General features: G+C 35.7%; 2 protein-coding genes and 1 pseudogene across 8 annotated transcripts in view; all 3 read right to left on the bottom strand.

Moving 5' to 3' along the window:
- Positions 1–22,613, bottom strand: part of LOC105038769 (uncharacterized) — a 53,411-nt gene that overhangs the window by 10,401 nt on the left and 20,397 nt on the right. For 2 of the 7 annotated variants that reach the window (XM_073260921.1, XM_073260912.1), the window contains exon 2: positions 62–210. In XM_073260921.1, coding sequence (XP_073117022.1) covers positions 62–90 — 29 coding nt within the window. In that variant the 5' untranslated portion in view covers positions 91–210. Of the gene's footprint in view, positions 1–61; positions 211–340; positions 389–6,712; positions 7,041–22,613 lie in introns of those variants that run through there. The other 5 variants (XM_073260917.1, XR_012142751.1, XM_073260916.1 and 2 more) reach the window with 5 other exon arrangements.
- Positions 14,745–22,613, bottom strand: part of LOC140856530 (chloroplast sensor kinase, chloroplastic-like) — a 30,001-nt gene continuing 22,132 nt past the window's right edge. The window contains 2 exon segments of the mRNA XM_073254087.1: positions 14,745–15,297; positions 16,096–16,369. Coding sequence (XP_073110188.1) covers positions 15,049–15,297; positions 16,096–16,369 — 523 coding nt within the window. The 3' untranslated portion in view covers positions 14,745–15,048.
- On the bottom strand, positions 16,380–22,597 carry LOC140859232 (6-phosphogluconate dehydrogenase, decarboxylating 1, chloroplastic-like; annotated as a pseudogene).

Genomic DNA, 22,613 nt, shown 5'->3' with positions numbered 1-22,613 from the left:
TGAAAAGAAGTAAATGATACAAAACTATTGCAGCTCTCTGTTCACAAGAACTGATATACACCTGCGGCCGATGGAACCAAGCTTTGCCATGATTTTGAAAGTTTAAAATCGCAAAGACAGACAGATTCTTGAAGCTGGAAGCTGTTCCGCATTGTTCAAAAGCTCATAATTGCTAGTTCTTCAAAAAGCAGCAGGTTCTCAAACATTTTACTATGAAATAAAGTTAAATAGAAGTGTTAATGATACAAAAATGTTCTAGCTCAAGAACGATAAAGTTTCATAAACAGGCATCATACGCAGCAAGTCAGTAAATGTACATAAGCCAATTAACGAACAAGACCTCAGTCTAAGAAAACATTGTAGTGCTGAACACTTCCAATAGCATATCCTGTTTAATTGAGAAAAAGACATAAAAACAAAGTAAAAAAGAAATGATGATTCAGTTTCATTATTGTGTTGAATATGACAATTTTTGGGAAAGAAACCATTAAAACATTAAAAACAGGAAAGTACCATGAAAATATATTACTAACTCATATGATGTTCATAGTCACATTGAAAAGCAGTAACCGTTTTTTGTACATTTTATTAGGCCTAATAAAAAAATTTACTGCTTGGTACTCAAAACATGATCCACCAGCACATACACCTAAAAAAAGAATATATATCATCACAGAGAAAAGAACCAATTGCTTCTAATAGCCAACTTCAGGATTTTGTACATGTTCCTCAGCAAAGCAATTGATTAAAAATACAAAGGCAAGAGCCAAAAATTAGGGATATCAATTATCTTGGCCATAAATTATATTTTCAGTTGCATATTGGCTGAGAAATCTAACTATTTGGCTTTTCTCAGCCAGGGTTCTTGTCCTATATTAATTCTTGACAAAGGAAAAAAATAAAAGGAAAAACTATCATGTCATGGTCAATGGCCAATATGCAGCACATAGGATCAGCAGAACTGATGAATCATATGAAAAAGTGGCCTATATTTGACAATTGCACTGCAATCTAATTAAAACAAGAGCCATGTAAGAAAAAAATGTGCACACATGGATCACAAGTTGTCCATTTTCATGTCCAATTGAAAGTAACCCCCAACATTTTTAGCTCTACAAACGGCATCTACACCAAGATCACGAAGGATGCCAATTGGCTGTCCTGGTCCAAGAGCTATAGGATCTGGTCAAATTTCGATCTAGCGCAAGGTTGGTTCAAGGTGCAATCCACTTCCATCTACTTATGGAACCCCAGAGGAGATCTGAGCTCTGTGTAAACCTCTGCTCGTGCTAATAGATATGTTAAGTTGCCGAATGTATTAATTTTGTCACATACAGCTCCATGCATTTAAGAAAGTTAATATTATAATGAGATGGCACTATGATGGAAAAGATAGAGGTCTAAACATGTGTCACTTCAGCTATAGGAAAATAATGTGATGAAGTAATCACTATAATTGGCTGAGTGTTTTCTACTTTCTGATTCTTGATTCTTGCTTATCTAGTCAAATCAAAATCTATGGCTTGTTTCTCCCTTGCTAATCTCTTCTCCCCCTTCATGGGTAAACAATTTGTTGCCACCAGTCTAGACACAAACTCAAACAATTCTAATTGAAGTCATTGTGGCCAAAAGCCTAATGCTTCCAATTTGGTGGGAAACACAGAGAAGGGGAAAGTATTCAATGCTCTAAACATAGATATAACATCTAAAGCTTCAAAGAGGAGGGTTTTTAAAGAAGTTTAAGGTTCAGGATATACGAAGAACAATGAATCTTTGATCAGACTCCTTCAATCAGATTCTGTATCGAAACCATGATTTTCAAATCTCTTAAGGAAAAAGCTATAGTGAATATATTGCATATATCCAGCACATTGAAAGCTTGAAAACATCAGCATATCTTCAAACCTCTAACACTATTATAGATGTCGATCTCTTTGAATTCCAATAGAGTACATTTCGTGCAAGTTTGTCAAGAGTTAAGATACAGCCTGAGAGATTATAAATGAATGGGATTTACTTGCAGAAATCTGCGTGCACCAAATTCTTCAAGGTGGATCACGCATAAATCCCTAATACTTCCCATTTCCCTTTTGATTATTTCTTTTCTAACATTCAATGTTGCACAGTCATCATCCCTTACAAATCAGAAGCTACTGATCCATGTCATCCTAGACCAGACCTTCATATCAAGCAATCATTTTTGCCTAAATAAATCATAATGAAAGATTAAAAATGAGTTCCAGAAATAGCATAAGAAAAACAAGCATGAAAGATAGATTTATCTAAATTTAAAAAATAATATATTCAAAACTTGGAATATGACAACAACAATTAATTTTGCTCGGGAATACAGGAATGCAGTAACAACAATTAAAATTTTGAAACTTGCAACTTCTGCCTTAAATTTTCATTTATTGAACTTTATATTATTGTGACACGCTTGACGTAGATATTGATCTTTCCTTGATAGATAGCGCAAGGAAAAAACAAGCCACTACAATTCCACATGTCAGATCATCTATTACATTTCCTTCCAAATCCCTTTATCTCCCACGAACTTTCTTATATCTGTTACCATATCTGCCTAATTGGCCATTTAAGCCTCCATCACTATTCTCTTTTCTTTCCTATCCATTCTATTTGTTATAGGTTATAAAAAAATGCACATGTAAATGATATTCAACCTAATACGCCACATATTGTGCGACAGAAATTTTGGTCCTCGTCTGATTGTTTGCAGCCTTTTATTCATCCAATCCATCTGAACCCAAAAATTGTTTTTACTCTGCATAACAATCCTACACATGTTGCAGGTGAGTTGATAACCATAATGATATCCTTCTGGACCATTTCATTTTATTAGCACGCCCTTTTTTAATTCTCCAATGCTATCACTTATATATTCTTCCACTGATTTCATATTCCATTTCTAGCACCATCCTTATAGGAATGTGCTATATCAGAATTCTTCAGTTTTTTGTTGTCTTAAGCAGGCCATATGAACACTCCTTCAAATTGCATCTGAGTACCATAAATAAATGATATTAATTTCATAGATTGCATCAAGCAACCATAAATAAATTACATTAAGGTCATCTGCTCAAAGTCGATAGAAAATTTTGTTGTAATGTTAACGCCACTAGCATTCTAATTTCTAAATGTGCATAATTTAAAGAGAAAAAGCACATAGTTTTCTAGTATTCACTTATGCAGGTATGGTTCAGAATCCACTGTTGGAACAGTTGCCCCTTTTACCATCCATTATCAATTTCTCAGAGCAAGATAATACAAAACATAAACTTAGACCGCTTCCGCAAAACGAAGAACCTCAAAATGATAAGACTAATGCCCTATAACTTTAAAAGGATGCCAAAGCCAGACGAAAAGATAAGAGAAATTAGAATACCTTACCTCGTCACACTTGAACCATCTGTCACCTTTGCTTAGCAAACCACCTTACGATACAAAATCATATTGTCTATTATCAGATCCTTTTCTCCCTAAGACAAAAGGAGTTTATGAACTGTTCCAACTTGGTTAAATCAGGAATGGTTCTAGAAAGAGGGGTACAAAATATACAAGGAAATTAATGAAAAGAAACCTAGGACACATAATGATGCACCCAAAAATGTTAATCATCCCAACTTGTGATTGATTTTCTAAACCTCTCTAATCGACCCAAAAAAAAAAGTTCCTATTTTCATTAGATTAATTTTTTGGTGTCTCCAAATGAGAAACAAGACAAACTCCATAGCACGTAGCATCACCACACTGAATCACACATCATATACCAGCTCCAAATAAATATTCAAACTCCTCTAGAACTCCAGCTAAAGCATATAATTCACTCAGCATAAAACAATATCAGTTCTGTCATACTTTAGAAACTAACATCCCAAAGAAACAGATGAATGATCTGATTAAAAAAAAAAAGGTGCACATTAGGATATCTCATTTATTCTCTCTAAATAACTAACAGGCATCCACATGAAAGGAGTGGAGAAACTGGACTAAGAATATCAATATAGCTATAGGAGGGAAAAGAAAACTACAACAATCTAAAAGTAAGAAATAGGATAGTATTTCTACAAGCCAAATATTTCATCCTTCTAGAAGACTAGAACACCTTTTACCAAAGCCATTAACTCAGAGGAGATCTCAATACTCAGGGTTGCTACAGGTGGAGGGTTGAACCAGTAAAAGGAAATGAATTAACATAGGCCACAACAGTCACAATTTCATCATCATGAGATTTCCAATCTCGCTGAAGATTCCTAACTCATCCCCTACTAAGTCCTAGTGATGAAACTCAGGAGCCAAAAAGAATATTTATATATCGTATCCCTAATAGTGGAGATTCTATTATAAGAGTGCACCCTCTCTAACCTAAAATCATGTTTTTGTTCACACTATGCTCTGAGGGCAGTAAGCATTCATCATAAATATCCTTCTTCTGATTACACCTATATATGTATGTATGTATGCACGCATGTATTTTCGTTCACACTATGCTCTGAGGGCGGTAAGCATTCATCATAAATATCCTTCTTCTGATGACACCTGTGTGTGTGTGTGTGTAACTAGCAGAACTAGACAATATGCCTGCAAGACAAACCAAGACATATCTCTGTCAATGATAAAACATAGAGATCCTCAGGCTTTGACAATACTCCATCATGTATCTCATATGACATATCATGAAATACTGAATGCACTGGGGAAAGGCAGATGTACGGGAGGTGCAGACCTCTCTCTCTCTCTATCATGTTACATTCCAGCAAACTAGGGCTCAGCCCACATGCATGTAAAACAACTTATTTGCATGAAACAGTATAGTTGCTACAATGCTCATAATACCAAGACCTAGTCCCAAAGCAAGAAGCTTTACTGGATAATCATGATTCTTCCTAATTGCACCAGGATAAAGCTTTTTTATGTTCTATCCAGGCATAGTCAAAACTGTTTGACATTTTATGAACAAAAAACACATAAGAAGGCTTGGCATAATGATTTTGTTAACCAAAGGGCACCACCAGTAAATTTGAAAGCTACATATTCAACCTCATACATGTCTTTTCTTCATTACATATGGCAATCGCCAATTACAAGAAGCCTAACCTGTGCTGTGCTTTAAAAACTACCTCAAACAAGTCTGCTATCAAAAAATTGGCAACTTGTATCCCTTCGGTGATCAACAGGTAACCACAAGCTCCCACACTACTTTACAGCAACCCCCTTGAGATGCCCTCAAGCAATGCTAAGCCCAAATCAGTATGCTACAGAGCTACAGCTCAGACAACTCTAAATGTTTCATGATACCAAATGGACTGGAAGATTCATGCCTAACCAGCCACCCTCCTTAGTAGAACAATTTTTAGGTAGTCTAAATCAAGGTTTTAAATCCAATGGGATTGGGTGTTCTGGTTTCTCCATGGAATGGGAAGCCCTACCCCCACTATCCCACCATGTCCCAGCAGTAGTCCCAATCGAGAGTCCCGTAGATACTCTCCCCTTCTTCTTTCCTTTCCTTTCTTATTTTTTCATTCTTTCTTTTTCTTTTTTTCTTTCTTTTTTCTTTTTCTTTCTTGTTCTTATCCCTTCATGTGAGTCTTTATTTCTTTTTTCTTGTTTCTCTTTCCTTTCTCTTCCTTCTTACCTCCCATTCATTCCTTTTCTTTTCCCTTCCTTTTTTTTTTTCCTTTTTCTTCTTCTTTCCCTGCAAGAATGAGTTTCGGAGTCCCGACACTATCCTGGTCCCATTTTCTCATAGGAATAGGACGTGACGGTTAGGATGCCCTTTGTCCCGTTGGGACTTAAAACCTTGTTTTAAATTAAGTTTCACAGTCTCCAAGGCAAAGTCCTTCATAGATTGAAGTGTTGACATGATCTCAAGTCTCAACAACATATTTGCGACTAGGCACAAGGACTCTGTTCTCTTAATGCACAGGAGCACCAAAATGGTGAGCATGCTATACTCGATGATCACGAAAGTTGCATTCTAAAGACAACTTTACTCATCCAGAAGAACTTGTGAGCTTGTCATCAAAAGCTGCATTCAAAAGACGACTTTACTCATCCAAGAACGTGTGACCTTGTCACCACAGGGCTAGACAAAGATTGACACTCGCTGTGCAAGCTTTTTGATTTCACATGCCTATGAGTTGATAATCGTCATTAGATGCGAGTATTTCTCAAGACTCGACCCACTTTGCCATGCCTTGTCCACTACCACAAAACCAATAGACTCAGTATCATACAACAGTTCATACTGGTTTCATTTCCATTGCAATACAAGTCATGTTCAAGCCTCCTAGGAAGTACTTAAGCGCGATGATCCAATATTGAAGGAAAATCGCGTTCACCAACCAAAATTCAACTATCAACTGCTTCCAATTAAGTCAACAAAAGCACAATCAACAGAAACCCACTCAAAAACACTCTTTTATCCTTAAAAACGCTATCTTCAAGAAAAAATTCCCGCGAGCAATTAACCAATATAATTCTAAAATTTCATATAAGAGAGAGAAATTTAAATAAGACATAAAGAAGTCGACTCGATGAATCAAATAACAAATAAGATCAACTCCGAAGAACATAGACAGAAATGCTCAATAATAAAAATAAAATCAACATAAAGATTTTTTTTTAACACGGAAATCTCACCTCATAATTTAGAACCACTCAAATCAAAAGGAGATACCGAGAGACAAACCTGGATCGGATCAGAATGGAAGCTATAGACCCGATCAAGGACTCCAAACAAATATGAAGATCTGCAGCGTCCTGCAACTCGGACTCTCGGCCGCCGTTACGAATTCATGACCGAAATTTTTGAGAACGAAAGGAAGAAAAGATGGTGGTGGTAATAAAGGAAGGCAAGCCCCCAGCCAAAAATTATATGTAAAAAAAACAGCGTATGTGAAGGAACAAAGTAAAAGATTCGGGGCCGACTATTTAAAAGCCTCGCCGTTGCCGATTCCGATTTCGGAGCAACTCGGTTCGCGTGGAATTGGCGACCGTCTCGCCCCCACGTTTCCTTGCCATTTCCACGCGAGGCCACATCAAAACAAAAAATGCTAGATATCACCTGCGACATTACCGCCACTTTCACCAGTTGTACGTGGAAGTCTCTGAATGGCTGCATTGGCCCCACGATTTAGCTATGTCAACATCGGATGGTTTCATGTGGTGAGGAGAGGGGATTCCTAGCTGTACCTTTCGAAAATAAAAGACGGGATATGTTGAACCAATATTCTGATACCACGTGGCATGAAAAATCTGCGTGTACGACGTACGTTTCCGTAGCGGGAGCGGTATCTTTTCAAAATTATATTTAGTAATGCTTTATCAAATACTTCAGAGCGAAGTATGAGTACCAACCAACGGTCACTGCCACGTGTCATGTCGCGAATGGTTTCACACACCATGGCACCGATATTTTGGCATGTGTCGGGAAGTTTTGGTAGTATAGTTGGGCTCCTTAGCATTAGTTGAAACAGAATTTGATATATTTTGGCTTCATTTTTAGATGGTTATTATTATTTTTTTTTTTTAGCATTAGGTGGTTATTGGTTGATGATTATTATTTAATAAATGCTTTATAAAGAGTGGGCTCAGAGTGGATCAAAAAAGATCTATTATTATTATTATTATTATTATTATTATTATTATTATTATTATTATTATTATTAGATGATTATTCAAGTTTTATTTTTTATGATTATTATTTAATAAATGCTTTATAAGTAGTGGGCCTGAGTGGGTCGAGGAAGTTTTATTATTATTATTTTAAAAAAATTATAGCTTCATCTTTCTATTTTGATCGATTTGCACTAATATCATCTAGGGTTTGAAAAATTTTAATTGAGTCTTTTAAGTTAAAATACTAATCTAATATGATCGTGTAGCCCATCCATCACCCAATACCATGGTTCATTATCCGAAATGATGAAATTACCCTCTATTGGTTAATTCTTTGAATCACATAAGTTTGTTTCCTTTTTTTAAATTTTATTTTTTCAATTAGGGTTTGTGATTGGACATTTTCTTCTCTTAACATAGGTAGAGTTGAATCGTAACCATCATCAAAAATTATTATTATTGAAGTCATTGTAGATTTTGTTGTATTAGGTCTGTGATGTTTGTTCCAATATTATCATTCACTTTAAATGTTATGTGCTTGATGGATTGATCATAAGATGAAAATTTAAATGTAATTTTCGAATATGAACCCTCTCTATATAAAGCCAGATCATGTCTTCTTGCTCCGCAAAGCCTTCTCTAATGCTAGCAACTTCAACATTGGTTAGTCAATTTTAAGTATCTTTTTGACCATTTCAAACAAGCCGTGAAGATCAATCACACTCAACCAATGTCCTACTAAAACCTAAATGCATTAATGATGCACCATCCCAAGATACTCAATCAATAGAATCAATAAATATTTTCTCTACTAATTACAATAAGATTCCAAGCAAATCCCACAATTGAGCACATTGTGTAATTTCTAATGTAAGCTTGCAAACATCAAAGCAAAGCTTTAACCATTATCATTCTCAAAGACATGTGGTTCTTTGAGTCTCCTTCCTAGGGGAACCAAGGGATTAGCTTGGCCAATTTGCAAGTGTATTGCCTCTAGTATCATCAAGGCCTACCATTCCTTCTATTGCAGTAAGCAATACACGTGATTCATCCTTGGGATTGTAGACACCACCATCTAACACCATTGATTTGATGCTCTCTGCCTTCTTTGTGATTGACGGTGGAGTCAACCAAATGCACGACTTCTGAGGGAATGTCTGGCATTGCTAGCTTCACCTTTAACTTCGATGGCAAGCCAACGAGGGATGAGTAGGAGTTGAAGCTGCATAATGAAGATAATAGCTTAAGCACTTGGCCTAAGAGGCTATATGGTAAAGAGGTGCACATGTCAGTATAGGGGGAGTCTTGGAGCTCCATCTTAACAATAGGAGAGGAATCAAAGACAGTGTCGAAGCCAAAGAAGTAGTTTAGGTTGTAGGAGATAGAGCAGATAGAGTTGGTGGTGGGGGCATGTTTGGGGCGAATGAATCAAGTGGGGGTGGTCTAAATCTTTGAGGGAGCCAGGCTTGAAGAGATTATCATCATAGGTGGGGCCCATAGGGGCTACTAGCTGATGATGGGTCTTGTTGAATGTTAGGCTCCAGGATGTGATAGTTGGCAAGGAGGCTTTAGTTGATTTATGTGGAGGGGTTAGAGGAGAAAGGGGTACAAATAATGGAGGGACCAAAGAAAAAGAAGTGGTGCTCTTTGAAGGTGGTAGTGGAGACAATGTTGGTGCTAATGGATAATCGAGGTCAGATAGAGCAGCGAAGAGATAATTAGCAATGTTGGTGTCAATAGAGGCACCAAAGATGGTCTAGAAGGCGGTGGTTTCCTTGATGTGGTGGATATTGGTGGAGCCGATGGTGCTAATAGGTGCATCGGGTGAATGTAGTAGGAGTGGTTGAAGCCTTTGATGCAGGATTCTGACACGATGATGACATCGCTTTTCATGTCGAACTACTCAAAGATTCACCAAAGGCTTCTCAATTTTTCCTTCTAGGGCTTCCACCCCTAAAAATTGATGCTTGAGGTATTTCAATCCTAAAATAATCAAATTGTTATATGATGAGCATATGACACTATTCAATTAATGGAGATGAGTGGTAGGATCATAGTGGGTGAATATGCTAATTTAAAAGATCCAACTAAAAATTTTCAAACTCGAAGAGGTGTCAATACAAATTAGTCAAAGGGGTGAAACTATAATTTTCTCTATTAAATGTGTAAGTCAGGGGCGTAGATGAAAAAAATTAAACACACGATGGGGATCATGTTAGCTGGAGGTTATTTCTTTTCTTTGATTTAGAGCCATGCCCTAATTCAACATGTTGCTAAGGTTAATCTGTATGAGAAAGGCATCTCTGGTCACATTAAGCTACACATTAAGGAGGATTAAAAGATATATTCTCACAGTTTACTTGATGGTAGCAAATCTTATCATTAATTATGTGAAATAAAATATATTTTAGCTTATGGAATATATCTTTTGGGGCATGAGATTTAAAACTGGTCACTGTTAAACTTTTTGGTCCACTTTATTCTAGCTAGGATCATGGTGAACTAATAGTTGGGTAACAAATAGTATGCCTTTCTTCTAAATTCCTTCTCCCTCTATTAATGAATGTGCATCAATATTTGATTACAAATGGAATTATACCAAACATATTATAATCCTGATCTCTCTGTAGGATAGTATAACTCATGGGAAAGAAGAGAAATGCAAAAGTTAACATGAAAATATTAAACAAAGGAGTCACACAATGCCACTAGTTGAGACAATAAAAATATATTATTGAATATAGCCACATTTTCCTACCCTATTCCTTCTGATGTGATATCTAGTGAATGACTAAACTATCTATCATATGATACTCACCTACATCCCACTCATTGTACCAATCGCCAACTGCCACGACGATGGAAGAATCAAGCAGGGAATATATATTTTAATTCCTTAGGAAAAGAAACATGTGCGTTAAATACTTTTCTAATCACAACAAGAATAAAAGATAAGCACGCATCTTGAGAAAAAACAAAGTATTCTTGTTTTTTATTGAGAAGGTCCACAAGCTTACATTCTGGAGTTGGAAAATTTGGAAGTAATGCCAAGGCCAGGACATGCGGACAGAAAGCAATCTCGGTCGAGCAGCAGATCAAATGTAATGCTTTGGTCAGCAAACATTGGCGGAGGGCAGACAAGTGGACTAAAGTTGCATGGACCCTGCTGGTAAAACATGTAAATAGTTGGCCTTTCGACAACCCCTAATTCAAATAAAGTTACAATTATAATTTGGATCAAATCATGTCAAATTAGAGTCCAGAAACAATTTTAGTTTTTTGGGAGAAAGAGAAGCTTGTAGCTAGTAATACAGAGTCAGAGGATCTCATGGTGCATAAGTAATAAAACAACGCATCAAACTAAACATCAAGTAACCACAACGAAAATAGGCCAACACACCGTATTAAACATCAAGGACCAGAAAACTTAAATCAGCTAAGCAGTGATATTAGAAATAAGACCGGCCATAGGTGGAAAAATAACGTTCAAAGATAATAGTGGACTGTAACCAAGCTTTTAGTCCAGTGGCCAACAGCAACACTACAATGTTCACTGGTTCACGGGTCTGGAAAAACTAGAACATCGTATGATCTTAGGCAGAAGATATAGAACTGATAAACAAGACTTTAAATCATATGGGACTGGATTATCTCAATCTTTTTGTAGAATGAGATGTACCATCATCCCACCCTATTCAAATACTTGATGCAGGAGATGTTATAATAAGGATATTAGGATGATGGTGGGATGGTCCTATCCTCACAAATGGGATAGTATCTCATCTTGATGTTTCATGGGACGTTCCGTTGGAATCTAAATCTTTATTGATAAATAACAGAGTATAAATATTGTAGATATTAGTAACCATCATCAATTTTAAGTATGGCCAATAACTCGTCCATCAGATTGGATTATGGCTGTGTGTCCAACAAGTTATAAGTCACCGGCCTAAAAATTTATATCATCTGCCAAAGTTAAATTTGCCATAAAATCAGCATCTCAATATATAATAATAATAATTATCTTCTAATTAATTTTGTTATGTTTTATTCAATCATATATAATAATTATTATGGTAGTTACTATTTTGGTTCCTATTATCCGTACAATCCTAATGGTTATTAAATTATTATCTGTGTAAACAATGAAACCAATGAAGACCTATTAGTTGGGGATATCAGCATCTATTGAAACTATGATTCCTTTGGGAATGGTGGATCCATCAGCTCTTATTACATAAGAGTATTATATTTATAGAACTCCTCGATAGAGATCGAAACTAATTGAGTATGAATCGGATCGACCAATATCAATATCCATTCTATAATTATAAATTTCATATCCATAACCATCCCATATCCATTTTGGATCGAGTCAAATACAGATACTGATCGGATCAGATTAGATAAATAAGAGAGATCAGATTGGATCGGATAAGGAACTCCAAATATAAATATTATAAAATAATTATAATTTTAAAATAAAAATTAAATTAAGATTATATCGGATCGAATTTGGGATAGAGAATATCTTTATCCATATCCAATTCAAATTTATTTTAAATATATATATTTTTAAAATATATATCCACTCAAAATTTTAATCAGATCAGATGTCGAGTGAGTTAGCTAAAATTGCATCCCAATAACAATCCTAAGGATGTGCTTGAGCCTATCTTCCCTCCTACCATTGTACTATGTTTTACTTTTTCTTTCAATTGTTCAACGTGGGGACGAGTTGACGGAATTCCTCCCCTTTGGCAAGGCATTGGATTGGCTTGGACGGGACGGTAGGGAAGGAAACGAACGGCTGGTGGAATTGTGAAGAATTAGGTGGGAATTTGGTCCGTTTGACTTCAAACAACCGCTTTTCACACGTAGTTTGGATAGATTCAAGAGGTAGGCATTAGATATCATCTGACGTGTTGAAGGAGAATCTATGTTATTGTACCAAAAAAGGGGAATAAAAATAGAATCCGTGTTAAGAGGGTTGAATGCAAGTTGGTCAAGTGACCTTGGTCTGACCCGAATCCAGAATCGATCCATTGGTCAAGCAGTGGTGAAACCCTCATTAGACCAAAAATGATCTTATACATGGGCTTAGATCATACAATTTTAGTAGTCTAATGTGTCAATCTCTAAGTCATTGCGGGATTTGTAGGTCATGTCAGATTAGATTGCAATCTGGATGGGTGAGGTTGAGTTGAGGGCTAGGCCTTAGGGTTTGGGTTGCATCTTTCGTATAAAAAAATGATTTTTTTAATAATATTTTTATAAGAATATCCAAATAGATTTTAAGTGAAAAAAAAAAGTTTGAGACCAATTTGACTTTTTCACCAAGTAGGACCAATTTCATGTTCGAATCCAACATCAAGTTCGGGGAAAAAAGAATTGCCACATCACAATAATTCCACTAGTTGTGCAGAACTTCACTGAAATAGATACCAAAGGCAACAATTTCCATATTTTCAAAGTGTGAGCATAGCATTGAAACATTATGCAAAATAAGCGACATAATATTTTATAACCTCGGCATTACCTTGCCTGTCGATAACCTCTGGTCATGATGGCCCATAGATTGGTATTCACCTCTGGCGCTACCTGGCCTTGATGTGCACACTTGTGGTTCAGGTGTAGGTTTTTTCATCTTTTTTGTCGTTAGGTTCATGTATAGGTTTAAGAGTAATAGTTCTTTGTACACTGCACTCAATATAGAAAAAATATATCATAGACTACGTAACTATTATTTTTTAATATATATTTAATATCTATAGTTTCATATTTTCTTTTGAAATTTTGAATGATAAAAATATCTCTCACTTATTAAAAAAATTATGACATCATGTAGCCATATTATAACATCCTACGATCAAATTATGACTTCATGCTCATAATTTGGACATAGAATGTCATAAAAAATGGAAAGATATTTTCATCATTTAAAAATTTCATAAATTTTCAATGACAAAAATATTCTTTCTATTTTATAACTTCTGAAAGAAAAGTTACGACATCTTATGTATAAGAAGATATAATTTCACTACAAGATATCATAATATGGTCCAAGGATGTCATAATCTTTTCAGAATATGAGAGACATTTTTGTCATTCAAAATTTCAAACGATAAAATAGAATACATTAAATATGTATTGAAAAGTAATGGCTACATATTTCAATATGATTGGATGGTGCACTTCACATCAATTTTATTGCACCGCATGCGATATACAAAAACTTTCTCATAGGTTTAAACATAGACCAATGTAACTTTTGGCTCAAAGTTTGGGCCCACTAAACATTTATCTGGCTTGGTCGTTTATCATGTTAGGATATGGATTTGATTTTTACAAACCCAATCCATCTCGAACCCAAACCTTACATTTTGCCCAAAATATATAACATACAATTCTATTATTAGATTTCTCACAATTTTTTATATAGTTCATTGATTATACTTGGAAACTATATCATTGAGCTTTTCCATGCAGTGATGCCTGCTTCAGACCCATTCTCGAATTGTCCCAGTCTTGCATCAAATTGAAGGCCCTTTCAACTGCATTTTACCCGAATGAATAGCTATTCCACATCCCCTCTTCTCCACGTCCGGGACTAAAACATAGAATAGGATATTAGCATGTCTATGTCCGTATCTATGCCCCCATTTCATTTGATGAATATGGATCACATCAATGGGTGCAAAATTCATATCCATTAGATATAGATACAAAATGGATATTGAAAATATCGATATAAATACATATACAAGTTGCATATGTTAGACTTTATGGTCACCAATCAAAAATATGAACTAGTGGAAGGTAAATAAAGTCGAACCTAATATAAATATTTATTTGCCTTAAAAGTTTGTAAGTGCTATATAAGATTAAATAGTATTACAACAATAATTGGATATTTCGATATAGATTGGACTTATATCTATCTATATCCGTATCTTTTTTTCTTAATGAATATAAATACAAATACAGATTTTAGTGAGATATTAAAGTGTATCCTCCAGATAGATTAAGATATATGAATGGATCAGAACAGATATTTTCCGATCTATTTTCACCTGTATAATGTCCCCATACCCATGATGAGATTAGACTAAGTGATGCATGGAACTTTATTTTGTGAAAAGAAAATTGAAGGTCTTTGTTACATTATCAGAATTTTGAATTGGATATATCATTGTGTGCTTTGGCACCAGCGTGCTTTACTTTGCGCTCATCAACTCTACTCACATAATTTCATGAAGATGAACCAGAAATAATGTGTAAAAACCTATACAAAGGTTACTAAGATTGCCAAAAACCTAATTACTCCCCACCAAAGCATGCTGGAGGGAGGTCCAACAACCATGCTTTCCAAAAATCAGATGCCACAAAGGATGGTTCTCACACCAATTATCCTTCTTGAGCTGACTCCATTGAATCAGAGTGCAGTGCAGGCAACCACAGTTCAATACGAGTCCCACCACTCCCAAGGGCAGTATCAGGTGTCAGAGGTGAAATGACACGTACAACACAACCATAACTCTCTAGGATCTCATGAGCAACGGTCAGTCCTGCAACGAAGTTCCATGTCATATTGTCCTCAACCATACCATCTGAAAAGAGACCAGTACCAAATGGTGCGAGAGAACGCAGCTGGGTCTGTAAGCAACATCAAAGTGGAAGATGGCAGGAAATATATTAATTTGCTGGTATTGTATTGAGATCACTATAAAACTGACATAAGCAATCATGGCAACTTAAGAAGTATACCTCATATAAATTCAATTGTAACTTGATGCCCCTGGCATAATTTGCTCATATATATTACTTTTTCTTTTAATATTAACAGCATAAAGGAAATAACGAAATTTTTGATATCTGCTTCACTTAATGCCTGAATTTACACTACAATGTTCATTGTTTTAGGAAGGACAAGAAAAACTTTAACTTGTAACCAGATAAAGATAAGCAAACAGATCATAGCAATGGTCAGAATATCTCTATTATAATAATGAAATAGCTTTGGAGTGTGATGATATATGAGCATGGATGTTGTCTAATCACATGTATGGCACATGCTTAGAGATCCAAATAGAAGACTCCCCCGCATTCCCATCTTTAAGAGAATAGACCGCTTTTGTTTTACTTTGACATCACCTTGGTTGTAGATATAAAGTTGTTCTGGGCAAAAGCATGGGCAAGTGATGTAGGTAATGATGCAATTCTCTAATTACTCAGGAGATCACAGCCATCCATTCTTTCTTTCTCACATGCATCCATTTGCCCCAGAAGCAGTATTTATAATCTCAAGTGCAGAAAGGTTTTAGCATGATAATGATTAAAAAGCAGAAAGACCATGTTTAAAATGCTCCATGAGAATTTCTGGAAGAAATGAATACTGATGACATCTGACAATGCAATAAACAAAGAAAGCAGAATGAAATGTTCTCTCAGTACCATGTAATGCATGTCAGGTCCGTCATCATCGATTACAATTAGGGCACCACCAGCAGGCGCTTTGGCTGCATATACTTTAACTTTACCACCAATATGTGTACGCAATAGAGCCCCTTCTATAAGATTACTAAGTGCCCGTCTCAGAGCAGATTCCTCGACAGCGACTTGCAATGGATGAGACAGTTCACTGAACTCTAGCAAACGCTGCTGCTTATTAGCAAGAGGTACTGCAGCACCAATCAAATCTGTCAAGACATCAGAGATAGTGCATGGTCTGCCTGACATAAACAATGAACACAACCAAATGTTATTGCACACCTGAGAGAACTTCAGAAGATATATTTATGGTAATCTAGTAAATGATAGATGCCAAAAACTAGCACATGACTAATTTAGAACCAATAAACTCCTTTTGGAATCAAGACCATGAAAAAATGGAACAGCAGAAAAATTCTAATGCTTGTAGAGCAAAAAAATGTATTCGTACACACAAATGGAATCTGAATAAATGTAGGAGACACACAGAAGCATCTGTGAAGCTTATTGTATTAATCTTTCATCAACTAGGTCTATTAAGATTTCTTTCTTTCATTCTATCTTCTTTTTTTCTTTTTTTTTTCTTTTTTTTTTTTAAAGAAAGTACATTCACAGTCATACAGTTCTAGAACATACCATCTAATTTTCCATCTTCAGATTGCAGCAGTCTTGAGAATATTACCTTGATAATAGCGAGCTAAGGATGTTCACCAGTTACAAGAGCTAGAGAATTATAACCAGTAATTCTGGTTTTTCTAACCTGCCATTTGTTGTCTAGCATGAAAGTTCTCTAGGGCTAGAGTTGCCTTGGTCAGAAACTCAGCTTCAACTTATAGATGGTTGATTTAGTCAAGAGCTTGTGACAACCTATCATATACCTAAACTAGAGTCTATCTATGAGGAGGAAAACGAACCCTTTGTTAAATGTGCTAAGTATGTTTTAGCATTATTTTTGTGACATGCTTTGAAGACTAATCTATAAGAAATTTGTAACTGGACTTTCAGGTTTTAACAATATATGATATAACAAAATTTATAAGCTTTTAATATTTAAGAAATAAACTAGCATTATAAAATTGATATTTTAATCTGACATCAAAAAACTGTAATTTGTACTGAAGTTGGAAATTCAACTTCTTGTTCTAAAGGAATTTAAATAGTATTTTCCTTGAGTTATATTTTTTTTGGGCACCGGGGAGTGGGGTGGAGGGGCTGTTGGGGTGTGGGGAGGTACTGCCTTATTTACGTGCAGTGTCTTAAGTAAGTGCAAATAAAAATGAAAATAAAATGAAGAAGAGGACAGTTTGACTTGCTAAGTCACCAGCTTGGTTGACCAGCTAATCCAATTAACTCACATATGTGACCTAAAGGAACCAAACAACTTAAGCAACCAACTTAAGAAAGCGAAGTGACTTATTGGTCCCCACTTGCGAAACTGACCTACCTTGCATATAAATAGATGCAAGGAGGATCAGCCAAGGAAGAGAAAGGATAGAAAGTGGGGCTGGTCTAGGAAGAGAAGGAAGAAGAAGGAGAAGAGGCACGGGCTATGGATTTTAAGGGTTCTATTGCCAAAGTATTACAATTTCCATTCTTTTGAAAAAGAAACTACCTTTTGTTTCTGACTTTTGTATAAATTTGAAAACTATGGCTTGAATTTCAGTTAACTTGGGATTTCTACAAAATTTCTAGTCAAGCTTATGTCTTCTTTTGGACCCCAAAGTTTAGCTACTTTTGAAAATCTTGGAGTTTAAATGATCCTTGAATCTGAATTTTGAGATATCTTTAATAGTTGAATTTTTCCCAACTAGGTTTTGTTTTGAAACTTCAAAATATCAGTTAGCTTTTCATACTTCCATTTCTTTGGATTTCTTGGACTCCACAAACAACTTCCATATTAGTTTAAGATCTATACTTAGTTATAATTTATAATAGATCCTAATGCATTTCTTTTGGGAGGTTAATGCTCTATGCTAGTTAAACTGATATCTTTAATCTTTAATTGAAAAATGGGAAAATTGATGAGTTTTGTCTTGATATTTTGAACTTGTGTTTATGAGTTCCAGTTTGAAAATTTGCATATCAAAAAGATTTATATTAGCATTCATTCTCATTGCAGCTTTTTCTAGTGAACTATTTGAGATCTTATTAACCTAAAAAGACCCTATTAAAAGTGAATCTTGAGCCAGGTGGTATATGAGTGCCTTACTTGAATTATTGAGGAGCAACCTCTGCCTAGGGGGTCTCATCTAAATTATAGGTAAGGATATGTCTAATGTTGGCGAAGTATAATGAATGGACCCTGAGGTTTATGAGTGGCCTTATTTGCACCAGCAACCAGGATGATGAGTGGCCTCATCTAAATACTGGGGAGGATATATGCGGCTTGGGTTGCATTAGCAATGAGGATGATATGGACAAAAGGTCATAAATGAACCTTTGTAACAAATTTTATATTACATGCAACACTTGCACTAATTTCTAAAATTGCATTTACGTCAACCATTAGACTAGTTATTGGAATGACAAGTTGATGTATTGGTGATATTTTTAAAAGTCAGTTGTTTCCAATGAAAGATTTACATTCATTTAACCATAGTAAGTTACGAATTAAGCTGTGTAGCTCACTTCTATTATATCAAACATTTTCATAGTAATTAGGTTAAGTCAAAGTAAATGTTGAGGATAGAAGGAATTGGCTTTTGAAGCGAATGTTGGGACCAAGTGATATATGAGGCAACACCATAGTGTTGTCTTATTATTATAATAGGCTATGTTCAAGATGCAATTGGATTGTAATTAGAGGCTGGCTGTGGTTTTTCATAGACTTTTTGCTAAGCATTGCTTTATTATTTGGTTTTCTTAAGAATGTCTCAGATTTCAATGTCACTTTTGCATCTACATTAAGGGGGTGTTTGGTTGGGGTAATTAAGGCCTAGAATGGGAATCGAAATGGATGGCTCCTAGAATCGAAATGGATGGCTCCTATTCCAACTGCTTGATTGGGGGGAGTCCCATTCCAATTCCTATTCCAGAGAGAAATGAGAATGATCCATTCCTTTCATAATCCAATCTGGACTCATCCCAACGGAGTCAAAATCTCATTCCAGGAGAATGTGATTATAAAAAAAAATCATTTTCCTCATCTGCTCTCCTTCCTCCTTGGAGGCCCTCGCCGGCGACCTCCCCATCATAGATGCCCATGCCGAGGTAGAGGAGGCCACGGGCGGCGGCGTCGCGGAGGCGGCGCTCGATGTTCTCATACCACTCGTTGCCGCTGTTGATGATGGAGTCATCAGATTCCATGAACTGGGAGAGGGTGGCAATGGTCTGGTCGATGGGGGCATCGGCCTTGACAAGGATGATGATGGAGTGAGGGCGAGTGATGGAGAGGACCAAATCACGGAGGGAGTGGTGGCCAGGGAGGGGGAGCCGTCCTCCGCCACCGCACGGCCGACGGTCTCGTCGACCTTGGAGGCGGTGTGGTTGTAGACAGAGATCGGGAAGCCCTTTTGGGCGATGTTGAGGGCTAGGTTTGGGCCCATCACCACCAGTCCGACGAGCCCAATGCGCGACAGTGCCGCTGCCTCCATCGATCGATAGATCGAGCGAGGTTTTCAACAATCGGAGGAGGAGGAGGAGAGGAAGGAGACATCGGAGAGAAGAAGAGTGGAAGGGTGGCAGACACGGTGCTGGGGTAGGGGAGGGACCGTGGGGTGCGAGCGGCAGGGGCAGGGCCAGGGCCGGGGGAGGGGGTGGGGGTTTTGTGTGGGGTGTTGGTTTAGGGCTGGTTTTTTTTTTTTATAAAATAATATTTTCATGATGAAATAATATTTGCTATCTACATTTTTTTTAATGATAATTTTTTTAAAAAAAAATTAAAGATATTATAATTATGTTTAAATTTTATTTAATATTAAATTTTAAAATAATTAATTTTTAAAAATTTTAGTTAAGAATAAAAATAAAAATTTAAGTTGACTTCGATTCCTATCTTTGCATGAACCAAACAACAACAATGGAAATCATCCATTTCAATTCCGATTCCGATCACAAACCAAACAATTCGGATGATTTGGCCATTCCAATTTCGATTCCAATCCATTACCATTTCGATTCTGATTCCGATTCCAATTGCGAACAAAACACCCCCTAAGTAACTATGACAGTCATGAACTCAGGATTCAAACAACTTTTGAGTCTTAGGACATGTCAGAATTGGTTATGCAAAGATCTCTAATTTTGATGGCCTATAACATGGTCCAAAAAACCTACCCGTATAGATGGAATAATGCTAGCAAGTTAAGGAAAATGATAATTGAACTTGAGAAAGAAGAATTGGTTCAGAATCAAGATAAAGAAGGGCCTAATTATCTAAGGATGACCATTTTAGTTGCTTAGGCGGGTGCACTTAGCCTCCAAATATAACCAATTTTATAATTAAGAAAACTTCTGCTAGTTTATCAATGTTCTAAGCATATTGCATGTTGATGTTATTATATAGAGTTAGAAGGTGCAAAAAGAGTTGAACTAATTTGAATTTTGATCAAAATATTTCTTTGGCACCTTATATATGTGCAAAATGAGTTCTATTTCTGTAGACCAAACTTTGTTGAACCACCTTTAGTTGGGTGCCTTTGTTATTGTAACCATCAATATTGTGTTCTCTCTATCACTCTCCAAGTGGACATGAAAATGAATTCCTAAATGGATATATGAAGAAACCATAAGGCTTTGAAGAAGAAGTTCCCTTGATACACGAGTATGTTTAAGCAGCCAATCTGTGGACTAAAGCAAGTTTCCTGAAGTTGATTTTATGATTTCCATAATGTTTTAACAACTCAGATTTTGCTGGCTGAATTTGATCACTTTTTATTGTATGGAACAATATCATCAGAGAGTTTGGATCATTTGCTTACCATTAACCAGTGTATAATTATTTCCACGATGAGTTTGGATCTTTGAATCTTTGATTACTTTTTGTTGCTTAACCTATTTATTTTCATGCCATAAATAGAATTTCTACAGCTGCTTGAAAACCTCGTAGAACTATAAATTACATTCTGGAGTTTCTTTGGTTTATTGATAGAGTTTATATAAACTTAGACTACTTTGACTTGCCAAACATGCTTTCCTTGCATGGAATTTAGCTTATCTTTGACTATAATCTCCAGTTCTTGCAGAATGGATGATTGGAGACCTCTAGCTAACCCAAAAAGGGCCTACCTCACTGGCAACTTAAGTTGCAATAAAAGAAAAATGTCTATATTATCATTTCTTGCATCGCATCAATGGGTATTGGGATTTGGGTGGACTGGTCCCAAACCATCCCAAACTGATGAGTATTGTCTGATACAATCAGAAAGCTTTCTGAACCTCCTTTTTTTTTCCCCCACATTTTCCACCATTTGAGAGTGCGAATAATCAAGGAGGAGGTAGGCTACTGATGGATAAACAGACTGCTGAAAACAAATTTATTTGTATGAATACCTGTTAAGTAGATGTATGTGGATAAAGAACAATCCCCTATTTGATTTCAATAAAAATATTCAAAAATTCAAATTTCTTAACATAAAATGTTGATTTTATAGCTTTATTTCAAATTCCAAAACTTTAACGTCAATTCATTTTAAATGTTGAGGTATTTTGCAAATCCTAAAAGCTCATAAAATTTATTTTATCCAAATACTGTAAAGCCCAAAAGTTTGATTAAAAAAAAAAAATGCATCTTAGTTCCAAAGTATTGAGGTAAGGGGCTACATTTTATCAAAAACATGGTCATGGTTGTTTAATAATATGCCAATTTTTTCTTCTTCATTTACAAGTTAATGCCAGTAGTAGATATGTTATCTTGAATGCATCATAATCTTTAGCATCAATTATCAAGCCATTGAATTCCAGTAACTTAACTACATTTCAATTGTTAATGTAAACACATAGTTTTTCAATTATCTTTTATTGCAAGTTATGTGAAGAGCAAACGAAAAAAATTCAGCACATATCAAATAGGATGATTACCGCATTTAAATCAACAGGCTAGCATATTTATGCAACAACATAGCAAACAAATTTGGAGACTAAATAGGCCATATCAAGGGAATACATCAGCCATTCCAGAGTATGAATTAGTACCATTTATTGATACAGCAAGCAGTATGTCACATACATTAACATTCAGCAATTGATACACTCTCATATCTTGATATGTCTCTACAGGGTAATAGCTGAATTGCTTGTGATATAAAATGTAGGCATAAGCTATCATTCACAAGATAAGGTTATGTGATAGATCTACACAATTTTACTTATCCATATTTACTTTTTTATTAGAAAAACCTAAACCCCATCAAAAAAGTGGTAGCCTAACTAAGGAATTTAGATGCTATTTTAATGCACCTAAACCATAAAGTAGAGTGAATGCAGCCAAATTTTGGAAGGTTTACATGTAAAGGGTATCAAAGTATCAATTAATATACAATATT

Source organism: Elaeis guineensis, chromosome 1 (genome assembly GCF_000442705.2).
Source record: "Elaeis guineensis isolate ETL-2024a chromosome 1, EG11, whole genome shotgun sequence".
NCBI classification, from domain to species: domain Eukaryota; kingdom Viridiplantae; phylum Streptophyta; class Magnoliopsida; order Arecales; family Arecaceae; genus Elaeis; species Elaeis guineensis.
Note: the sequence above shows the minus strand (reverse complement) of the source record. Positions and strands in the feature narration are given on the sequence as shown.